Source organism: Musa acuminata, chromosome BXJ3-3, assembly GCF_036884655.1.
Source record: "Musa acuminata AAA Group cultivar baxijiao chromosome BXJ3-3, Cavendish_Baxijiao_AAA, whole genome shotgun sequence".
NCBI lineage: Eukaryota > Viridiplantae > Streptophyta > Magnoliopsida > Zingiberales > Musaceae > Musa > Musa acuminata.
Window position 1 is genome coordinate 31,723,473 of NC_088351.1, and position 11,008 is coordinate 31,734,480.

The 11,008-nt window shown below is 39.5% G+C and overlaps 2 protein-coding genes across 2 annotated transcripts; one reads left to right on the top strand and one right to left on the bottom strand.

The window, feature by feature from the left end:
* The first annotated feature begins 155 nt into the window (after nucleotides 1-155).
* LOC135634203 (uncharacterized) lies at nucleotides 156-7,569 on the top strand. Its single transcript, XM_065144517.1, has 10 exons — nucleotides 156-592; nucleotides 2,274-2,753; nucleotides 2,858-3,015; nucleotides 3,131-3,214; nucleotides 3,286-3,338; nucleotides 4,737-4,818; nucleotides 5,412-5,519; nucleotides 6,070-6,193; nucleotides 6,368-6,453; nucleotides 6,871-7,569. Exons 1-10 carry the CDS (start codon nucleotides 232-234, stop codon nucleotides 7,090-7,092), a joined length of 1,758 nt encoding a protein of 585 aa, XP_065000589.1. The 5' UTR covers nucleotides 156-231; the 3' UTR covers nucleotides 7,093-7,569.
* A 529-nt stretch (nucleotides 7,570-8,098) lies between these two features.
* On the bottom strand, nucleotides 8,099-9,737 carry LOC135633267 (peroxidase 72-like). Its single transcript, XM_065142554.1, has 4 exons — nucleotides 9,358-9,737; nucleotides 9,055-9,246; nucleotides 8,802-8,967; nucleotides 8,099-8,681 (listed from the first exon to the last, which is right to left on the bottom strand). Exons 1-4 carry the CDS (start codon nucleotides 9,580-9,582, stop codon nucleotides 8,272-8,274), a joined length of 993 nt encoding a protein of 330 aa, XP_064998626.1. The 5' UTR covers nucleotides 9,583-9,737; the 3' UTR covers nucleotides 8,099-8,271.
* Between the last annotated feature and the right edge of the window lie 1,271 nt (nucleotides 9,738-11,008).

Here is an 11,008-nt window from a genome sequence, read left to right on the forward strand (position 1 = left end):
TTTTTTTTGCTCTATCCCATTTCTTATAATCTATTTAGCGGCCCAGATAGCGTTTTCTGTAGCGGCCCAGATAGCGCACGCGGGTATTCCGTGAACCCTGTCTTGGATCGGACAGGCTAGATTAGATCGCGCTTCCTAATTATCGAAGCCCCCTTTGTCTCGGCGTCTCTTCTCCGCTCTTTCTCCCCTTCTTGTCCTTCTCTACCAGGAAGGTCGCAAGGTCACTGCGCCATGAACTCTCTCCTCATCTCCACCCCCAAATCTAACCCTACTTTTCCTCGCTTCTCCTTCTCTTCCGCGAAGCCGACGGGGTTCTTGAACTCGATCAATCTGGTCTCCTTACGGCGCGGGGGGAACCGGATCGGCGGTCTGTCCTTTCGAGCGAATGCCCGTTCTGCAATCGACGAAGCCGAGCTTCTTGAATCGGGGCACCCCAACCCCACGATCTCATCGTCTTATCGGCCGCCCACGATTCCGCAGCCCAATCAGACGGTGCTGGAGGCTCAGGCGCGGGTGTGCACCGGTCCGGAGCAGACGAGGCCGCTCACCGAGGAACAGGCGTTCAAGGTTCTCGACACGATCCTCAAATCAGGTGAGTGCACCTATTTTGAACTCGCTGTCGGGTACTTGGGAATGTTGTTGAGTTATTCGTACGTTCTAAGGTGCTCGTGTCTATTAAGAACAAGAGATTAAGCACTAATTAAGTTTTAGATGTTCTTTAATTCCTCAAAATACCTTTTCCCATCACAAAATAATGTAACTGTTCTGGTTTGACATGGAATCCTTGTGGGAAGATTGGGACTATAATCCTCAAAATCAATGATGGAAGCTCCAAATCTAGTAGCTGCATAAAACATGTTGTTCAAATATATAGAAATTAAAATTCAGATAACTTGAGATTATTATGTGTTTATGAAACTAACACAAAGTAAACTATGTAAAAGAACATTTATGCATGAAGCGATGATCTAGACTCCTAATTTATTGTCAAAATGATTGACCCTGATCTAAACCAATATTATTAAACGAATACATATAAAAACTGATACTTTTATATTTTTGATCAAATTAAAATATGCATCTGTGCTGTGAAATATATTTATTTTTTCTTCCACTTGATGCATTTCATAGAATGTGTAAAATACGAAGTTTCATTATTAGGGTTTTTAAACATATTATACCATGTTTAACTAGGTTGATCTTCCATTTGGAGAACCCATGATTAATTCTGAGGTTATAGCATTGAATCCGCAATCCTCTATCAGATTCTAGGTCAGCTGTAATTTCTTATAGTTTTGTCATAAATGCCTTCCCGCCTTATGGGTGCTATAAATTTTATGGAAGATACAGAATCTCATGTTCTTGAAAAGTTAAGAAAAATGAGGTTATAATTTGTTTAGGACACTCAAAGTAAAATCACGGAAGAAAATTTATGTCTTGTGATCTATTAATGCTCTGGATTGATAGAATGTGGTGTTGCAAAACGTCCAACAGCATCTGTTGAAGGTAAACGCATGTTCATTTTGTATGTCAGTGTTTTGTTTTCATTGCTGCTTTTACATAATGAAGTCCTAGGGCATCTGTTCTGTAGCTTTGTCCAACAAAACACTTAATTATACTGGGAAGAATCTATAATAAGTGATTCCAGTTTTCATATCATAGATAATTAATGATTCTCAAGCAGATATCCATGCAAAGAAAAATTAGCTCAATTATCATCATTTGAAGAACTTATAAGCTATCTTGGGTTCATATCTTTCATCATTTTCCTTTTTAACTTGTAAAAGATGAAATTGAGATGTTTGCATCAATTGCTCACATGCATCTCCCAACCAAGTACTTTTTGTGATCCTTTTATCATTACTTTCTTATAGGCTCTGAAGTTTGCTGGATTATCCAACATCATAACGGGTAGTACTTCCATGCATAATTCTGGCTGCAAACCAGATTCTTTGCTACCTTTCTATTTTTCATTGCAAAATGGCCTTTCAAGATGAATTTATTATTTTTATCATATAAATGGTTGCCTTATCTTTTGAAGTAAATCTTTTTTCATTGTCCCTTAATAGTAGGTACTGAAAGTAAAGTTATTTGGTATTCTGGGCCACTATGCTTATATTTATTTTCAATGTAAGCGATCAATAAACAAATGATGAATATGCGATAAGTGGGCATAGACATATGAGAGAGAGAGAGAGTCACGATATATAGTAGGAATGTAAATTGCTATGCAGTTGCTTTTTATTATCATCTAACCTTTTGTGTTTATGAAGCTAGGGGAGAACTCAAGGATGATGAAGTTTCTAAAGCACAACTTGGTGCTTTTTTTGCTGGGATGACAATAAGAGCAAATGCTTTTCCAGAGCCCACACAGTGGAGTGAGGGTGAAAGGCGTGCCATGGATGTCTTTTGGCCACACCTTGTCGAAGTTCTTCCACAAGACATAATCTTCATAGCTGATCCAGAAGGCACAATATTGGAATCTGGTAATTCAATTGGGCCAAATTATGTTGGCGAAGGAACTGCTGAGATGAGACTTGTAGGTGCTTTAAGGGAAGTACTAGCAGGTGGTCATTTAGGCTACGAAGAGGTCCAAGGTGTTCTAAGAGATGTTCTTCCACTGAAATCAGATGATGATGGGTCTGCAAAGGCTAGTGAGTCACTGATAGCTGCATTTTTAATAGGACAGCGGATGAATAGAGAAACAGATCGTGAGCTTAAAGCATACTGTCTAGCATTTGATGATGATCTAGGTAATGCTTTCTTTCTTAAGTTGGAGTCAGAGAAAATTTTCAAATAGTTCAGAAACCATATTAACAATAAGGTACTCATTAGCCAGTTTCTGTGCAATTCTTAGGTCCTCCTCCTGTCGCTGATGTTGATTCTTTGACTCACTATGGTGAACCCTATGATGGAAATACACGATTCTTCAAAAGTACATTGTTTGTAGCTGCCGTTAGAGCTTGCTATGGTGAATCTTGTCTGCTCCACGGTGTGGAATGGATGCCACCTAAGGTCAGAGCTTCGCGTAACTGATCCCTGAGCTGTAAAATTCTCAACTATCTCAATTGATATTCCATTAGCTGTGCAATTAATGTACTTGGAATTCTTAGTTAATTAGAATTTGCAGGGAGGAATAACAGAAGGGCAGTTGCTGAAGTTCATGGGCGCAAATATATATCTGTCTCCAGCCCATGCAAAGACACTGCTGGAGGTGTGCTTGAATTTAGATTTGCAACTAGTCTTCTTTTTTCATTTTGGTGTTACATTGTGCCTGTTTTCCAGGATGAGAATGTTGGCTTTGCCTATTTGAATCAGAAGGAAGTTCATCCATCGCTGTAAGGATAAATGAAAAATTCCCTCTAACAATTTTGTTGTTTTTTCTCAGTTCAGTCATCAATAATCTTCCTTTTCTTTATTTCTTTTACTTCTCCGTTCATTGAAATGTATACTATTTTTCAGAATATTAGATTACTCCAACTATTCCCCAACAAGCATTCAATATTGATCAATTTATTTTACTACTGTCATTTAGATTTATGTAAACAAAAAAAAGGACGAGCCTTGGTATAATGATAATGTTGCCCCTTTACAACCTGAGAGGCCAAGGTTTGAATCTCAGACACAATGTCCCTATAAATATAGAGCTAATTCTACGAATATTGACTCTTTCCAGACCTTGCATCGATTTGCCACCGGATTCACTCCGTTTTGTCGAATGTCTATTTTATGGTATCCTGAAATAATAGAAGAGTATGAAGCCTTTTAATGGATAAATTAAAGTTGCAAACATGAGGAGTGATCTTTCTCCTTGGTGCAGGCAGATGCCTGATAGTCCACTACATTTCCTTCAATATCTTATAGAATGGTTGTGAACACACATTTGCATGTTTGATTCATCGCAGGAGATAAGATAAAACTTGGAAATTTTTATTCTGAATTGAAGTTGTTGATCATAAAAATTTTAAGTTCTTTTGCAATTTATATGGTTGCTTTTCTGTATTGACTTCAACATCCAAAATATTGACGTCGAAAAATCTTCTACAATCATATAATTTATCTAGAAGCTTATGTTGCAAGTTCTACACCTTGTGATATGCAGGAAACTATATGTCATTTTTAGTACAACATTAAAAGATGAGCTGCACAGTTGTGAGTGACAAATTAGTTGCCTGGATATACAGCAGAAACTGCATTAGCGCAGTCATACAGTTTAATCATCTTCAGACACATGGTTAATCTTGAAGTTTCCATGTGTAAATTGACTTGGCCTATGACCTTGCTCATGAATATTCATGAACAACAAGACAATTAAATTCTCCAAACAAAGATGGCATGGCTGTTTTGTGATGAATAATTCTTCAGCAAAGAAAGATGGTATGGTTGCTTTATTATGAATGAATCCATTGTTACGTGTAGTTTAATGGTATCTTTGTTTCTGTCTTTCTTCTGGATTCATTGAAACCTTGAGGCAGTATATTTTACAATGACAATATGTTGTCTCTTGTTATATGCGACATCTTGTCGTTTACTCTTTCATTATTGTATGAGCTCTTTTGTATCTGTCAAACATTCTTACATCTTTAGTTTTCAATAGTATCTGTTAGATTATGAATGAGATTTTTTTTCAGCATTCTGAATGTACAACTAGTAATAGTTATCCTATGTATTATACATTGCAAGATGCATTTCAGGTTGCATGAACTTTAAATAAAATAAACTTGCATACCATGCAGATATTCACTCATTGGGCTGAGGGAGCATATTAAGAAACGTCCACCATTGGCAACTGCAGAGAAAGTTCAGCAATTTGTCAGGGTTAGTTAAATTTTCACATACCATAGCATGTAACTCTTCATTCTAGTATAGCCCACATATGTCTTATATTTCATGCATTACTCATGAATCATGTCACGTTGTTTCCTATGATTGTTTGCACATTAATGCCCGGAATTGTTGCTTGCTACATGTGCCTTCCGTTTTGCATTCATTTGCAATACCAAAGATTTGTTCTGAATGCCATTGGACATTGTCACCCATCATCACATGATGATAGGATTACTTGTTGTGCTACTGAGTCTCTATTGATATATCACTGATCGTGTTCCCGATTTTCGCTTTGACCTTGTAAGATGCTTTTCTTCTATATGTCAATTATACAATAGTTGCTCATGAGAAATTGGCCATTGATATAAGATGCTTTTGTTTTAATTAATAGCTACAGATTCATTTAGTATGTTTCATACAGTTTCTATGAATTTCTAAGCTTTCCCTTCTCTGGTCTTTATGATATCCATTAAAGGTTTTTTGCATCCTTGTAACTTTTAGAAGCGGAAGCTCAAATTTCCAAGTGAGCATCAGTATCCATTATCTACAGCAGCAAGTCTAACTGGTTCCATTTATTTGTTCAGGCACGTGGAAGAGAAGCTATTGTTGCTGGATTCTATCATGCAGGTTATGAGAATCCACTGTTGATGCTTATGAGAAGAAGAAGGGTTCATTCGGGTTTGGTTGTGAAGGTTGGCAGTTTGCAGCTTGTGTGAAAATGCACAGAATGAACATTTAGTAATTATGTTTTATTGTTTTCTTGACGATCTTGTGATAAGCTTTGTTTGCATTGCATCACCAATCAATTGACTTATCAGGAAAATGGCATATCATAACATTTCTTGTAATAATTCAGTTTGAATTCAGATTTCTTTAATATCTGTAAGAGCAACAAAATATATATGACTTGGAAAGGAACTAAAAGGGCCACAGTTCTTAATGTTACCTGTGTATCACCTTCAACTATCATGTCAATGCACTGGCAAATAATTTGTCTATTTCTGAGCCTCTCTTCATTGTCAGGCAAAAGGATTGGTTTCAATTATTGTCATTATAAGATATGAGTGTCATAAGTGGGATTCAGTTTGACCTTGCATATGATTTGAATTCAGATAGCCACCAAATTTTTAATCTTTTAATTCTGGATTAACTTTGTAGAGTATTGAACATAAGACGCCCCTTTTCTTGTAAGTATCAAATGTACCTCATTTGTAAATCATGTTATACACTCTGGTGTTATAGGGAGAAGAAGGAGCACTTTCAATGACAACAAAGGCAAAAGCCGTTCATGCATCAAAAGGCCTTCCAGTAAACCACTGTTCGGGGTTCCGCCCACCAAGTTTGGCAGTTCTTCCTGATGTTGATGGTATTATATCTCTTGCATTGTTGGTTTTCTTCTTTGTAGTTTTTTATGATTGTTTGTATAATAATGTGGATTTTCACCAGTATAATCCCAGTTTGGTTGTATTCTCCTTTATGCTCAAATACATGGATCCGACGTTCGTATTTGAAAGACCTTATCCTTGGTTTGTTTTGGCAGGAATTTCAAGGGAAAGCTTCAGCATTGATGTTAATGCCAAAGATTATGGTTTTGAACCCACGGATACTCCAAGAACTGATAGATCGGTAGGCGCTTGCCCCCCTTCTCTCTCTCTCTCTCTCTCCACATAATTGGACTATCGTTCTCCTATTTTTTATCAGGAAACTGGTATGGCATAATATTAAAACTATAATAAACTCATCCAACAAAATCCATAGATGCCATTCGTATTACAAGTAGTTAACAATAAAGTGCCTTTTTCTTCTTTGATGTGTTTGTTAAACTTAAGGCTGTTTTGATCAACTTTATATCTAATTACATGTCATTTATTTGACAATTCTTATTTTGTTCAGTTCTAAAGTGTTTTAGCAATTATAATTGAAATGAATTACAAATAGCACATATAGGGTTATGCTTGATAGGATAGTTAATTCATGATAGTACATCACATTCTGAACTATATAATTTGCAAGTGTATCAATTTAGTTTGGTCTTTGTACCAGGTTTTGAAGAATATCGCGTTGGGTTTAGCAGCTCTGCGTGGTGAGAAAGGAGAAGCCTACGACAGGATTGTTCTAAACGCAGGAATGGTTGATCACTTGCTGGGCTGCAATGGGGCAGAGGATGTCATGGCTGCCCTGGACAGGGCTACAGAAGCCATTGATAGTGGTAAAGCACTAAAGAGGCTCATGAATTACATACAGCTCTCCCACAAAGTGATATAGTTCCTGTTAAGGTTTTGGTTCAAAGGGAGATTACCTCATGGAATCACATTGATAGAGATAACACTAGATAGAATTAGGTAGAGAGATTGTTTTGCTGCATACCTGGTTCTGGAAAGATGCTAGACGACAAAAGACTGAAGAAACTAAAGACGATGAACAACGTTTGAAACAAGAATATCCCGGTTGAGTTCTTGTATATTTTTTAAAGATCGGTTTCTTCCCATCTTTTTCTTTAATTTTCTTTTATGATGGCGTCAGAAGTAGTGTAGGGGGTTCTTTTTTACATGGTAGTCCGTATAATTTTTGCAGCAAACACCAACTAATATTCGTGTATGTGTATGTACCGTATCATAACTGGATATATTTTCGACATTTGATAAGACCAAAGAACTATAACCTTTGTATCCAACTGGTATCCCATTTGGTTTGGGTATAAAAATAATTCCTTGTAGCAAGAATAGCTGCTGCGACACTGTACATTGATATGTTTGTTCTGTGTCTATGAATTGATTATGAATCTTAATCCTGGTTGTGGCATTACTATCTGTGTTTTGTTTAAGTTCACCATGCAGTTTAGCACTGTAAATAATCTGATTGGGACTAAGAATCACTTCAAGAAGAGTGGTCGGCAAAACCCCTCTCAGTTTCTCTTCTGGAAATTTTATCTATACATGGTGGCTCAGCAACAGCCATAGCATGTATGGCCGAATTCATGTAATATTGGTGACAATATATGTTCTAATTTGTATCTAATATTGTTACTGAGATTCTAATTGTTCAGATCTTGAGGGTTTGATAGGCGATCATGTAAAAATTATATCATCGAGGTCATACCCGACAAAGATATTATAGATGCTTCATGGTCGAATTCGACTAACGTTATTTTATGGTTAGATTTGATCGAAGGATATTTCATAGCTAAATTCAATCGTACGTATTAGAGGATGTTTCATGGCTCCCTCAAGTATCACAGTAATTAATTCTCAACAAAACCAACATGGCCGAATGACCGAGAAATCCTCTTTATTATTATTGAGCTACGATTACCTCACACTTGACACAACCCAAACCGCAACCAAACTGCCGATTACAACAACAGATCCCACGAAAGAGCTGAAAATGAAAGGACGACGAACAGAACAAATTGGACGGACGACCGTCGCTGTTCTCTACCGACTTTTAATTGGTTTTCCTGCAGTTCTTCCTAATCTCCCCTGTGGCACCAGTAAGAGGTGATATGTTCCCCATCTTCACCATGGACTTGGCAAAGTGGTCGAAGAAGAGGTCAGTGTTCTCGGCGTACTGCTTCACCAGCGCCATCGTCTCCAGGCTCTGCGTGAGCAGCACTTGATCTGAGTTCAACAGACCCTTTCCGGCCACTATGTTCTTGTAGTAGTTGTTGTCGAACTTGGTGGGGCTAACGCGATCCAAGGAGAAGAGGTTGTCATCGCCACCCGATCGAGGACAACGTGACCGCAGCTGCCAAGCGTAGGCTTCCTCGAGCGTGCTATCAGCCACCCCATTCCCCGTCTGGTTGTACAGCCTCTGCCTAAAGCTCGTGCAACGTGATAGACCGATGGTGTGGCTGCCTGCAGCACCAGTTGTTGCATCAACCGCATCAGAGTGCTTAAAGAACATGTTGGCTTGCAGACCAAGAGAAGAACAACGATGAGACGTAGAAGCTGGTGGCAGATGAGACTAAGACTCACCTGAGAGTGCAACGAGATCCACGATGTCAAGGCCTTGCCGCTTGAACTTGGTGGTGATGGTTTGCAGAGTGTTGTTGGGCGCAGGTATGTCGTGGTTGGAACCACTTAAGCTCGCACCGAGTGAGTCCCTTCTTCCCAGTGGGACCTCCCAGTTGGGCCCACCAACCTGCGTGCATGCCAACAGCAAAGCACGAGTGTCATACATCTAAGCTGCACGTACGATCCCTGACATGCATCTCAAGATCACACGTACCAAAACTGTGGAATCCCTGGCGGCAAGGGCCAGGATGTCAGCGCAAGACACCGTCTGTGGGCATTCTTTCTCCAGCGCGGATTTGATCTCGTCGATGACCTCAAACCCTCTGGCGGAGTTCTTGTTTGGGTTGGATCCTTTCTCACTCACGATGGAGCCACTGCTGTCCAACAGCAACGATGCATCGCAACCCTGCACGAATCACGTTATTAACTGAGATCTCGGGGTAGGAATAAGTAGTCATCATAGTGGTAAAGCGAGAAGATGGCGACATTGAGCTGCAAGAAATGGTCGTGCTTGCACCTTGACGAAGCAGTCGTGGAAGTGAAGCCTGAGCAAAGAAGCAGCCATTCGAGTCTCCATGGCCACAGCCTTGGCGACGACAGACCTTACAATATCTTGAGCCCTTGGGCAGGAGTGCTGGTAGAACTGTGGGTACAGGTACGCCCCTGGACCGCTAGTACCAGAGCATAGTGACGTGAGGGTAAGAACTAAGAGAACTGTGAAGTTGACGGTGGAGAGCGCCATGCTTGTTGCTCTTCTTCTTCCCTCCCTCTTGAAGAGACAACTACTGTGGGATCCTAGTGGACAGAGAGAAAGTAGGGAGAAGCAAGAGGTTCTCCTTGCTGCTTACTGGCGATGAAAGGAGAGGTAGAAGCCGGGCATTTATAGAGGAACCGGCGCAAATGACGCCCGGAGAACATGACGAAAGTGAGCGTGGAAAATTAGAAGAGTAGTTGCCGGTAGGTGGCTTGCTTCTTTCTTCTTCTGTCCTCGATGCGGTGAAAGTTCGGCGCTGGCCTTCCTTTCTTTCTACTCGACCATGCAAGTGAACCAGTAAAACTGTGTGGAGATTCTCCAGATATAATAGTCAAATATATGTTACAGGTTTTGTTAGGCGACCCATGCGATTCAAAATGCTCATCCAAAGGAGACAAAGAGACAAAGTAAGGTTCACCTTCTTCATGTGCTGTCACTTCCATCAGCACAAGTGAAGAGGGTCGGTCATACGAGACATTTGGTCTCAGGCTGGCGTGCATGCAAAGCAAATGAACGTACGATTCTAAGGCAGCAGCACCACGAGAAGAACAAGTACACACAACTCAAAGTCAGTACGGCCTAATCGTATCCAAAGAAGAAGAGCGAGTCTTTCACGTACAACAGCTTCGAACATGAGACTTGTTCTGGCGTAAGGTGAGATGTCATGGAGCCTTGATCTCGGAGAAACGTACTGACTCGCCACGAAGGAGACGGAAGGTCAAATTAATCGCGGAAGTGGGAGCAGAAGCACCTAATCCTTTTTTACTGCGAGCCGCCTACTCGTCACGCCTGTTTCTTTCCTATCGGCTTTCGTGTCCAATACATATTTCATAGTGAGAGTTGATATTATATTATACTGTATAGAGCTGTATTTGGTTCCGCGGGTCTAAACATTCCATTAGATATAGTGAAAGATGTAACCCTATCAGGGAACTCCGACATCATTTTCAGGTACAGTGAATTGCTCTAAGCTATTTTTTTTTCATCAGAGTCAATCAAAATATTTTTTGTAGAAAAAAAATCTCTTGAAGAATATATCGAGAGACCTTTTTATAATGAGATTTTTAACTATTACACTCGAAAATGTAATTTAATATCAAGAGTGACTACATATTTTTCCTCTAGCACTCGAGTGCAATCAAGCTGCATCGAATCTAAAGTATATAATACGAGTCAAATCATGATAAGATATCGATCATAAATCATCAAAGATGAGTCATGTAGTGTTGAGGTATTAATAATCCCTTAGCTGCCATTAGCTGCTTACCTAAAGATAATCAATTCTTAGTTTGTTCTTGAGGAGTCAAAAGGTCAGCCGAGAGACTAAAGTCATGTGAACATTGGCTAGCATGAGCTGATTAATTTAGATGATTGCCTGCACCAAACCTCCAAATCGTCAAAGAAGAAGGTATTA

Bases quoted from the DNA above. Each gene is read 5' to 3' on its own strand.
- LOC135634203 (XM_065144517.1), top strand. From the start codon at position 232: ATGAACTCTCTCCTCATCTCCACCCCCAAATCTAACCCTACTTTTCCT. The intron at 2,754-2,857 runs GTAATGCTTTCT...TGCAATTCTTAG, and splicing joins AGCATTTGATGATGATCTAG to GTCCTCCTCCTGTCGCTGAT. The intron at 6,454-6,870 runs GTAGGCGCTTGC...TCTTTGTACCAG, and splicing joins CTCCAAGAACTGATAGATCG to GTTTTGAAGAATATCGCGTT.
- LOC135633267 (XM_065142554.1), bottom strand. From the start codon at position 9,582: ATGGCGCTCTCCACCGTCAACTTCACAGTTCTCTTAGTTCTTACCCTC. The intron at 9,247-9,357 runs GTGCAAGCACGA...TGATTCGTGCAG, and splicing joins TCCACGACTGCTTCGTCAAG to GGTTGCGATGCATCGTTGCT. The intron at 8,682-8,801 runs GTGAGTCTTAGT...CTGGTGCTGCAG, and splicing joins GGATCTCGTTGCACTCTCAG to GCAGCCACACCATCGGTCTA.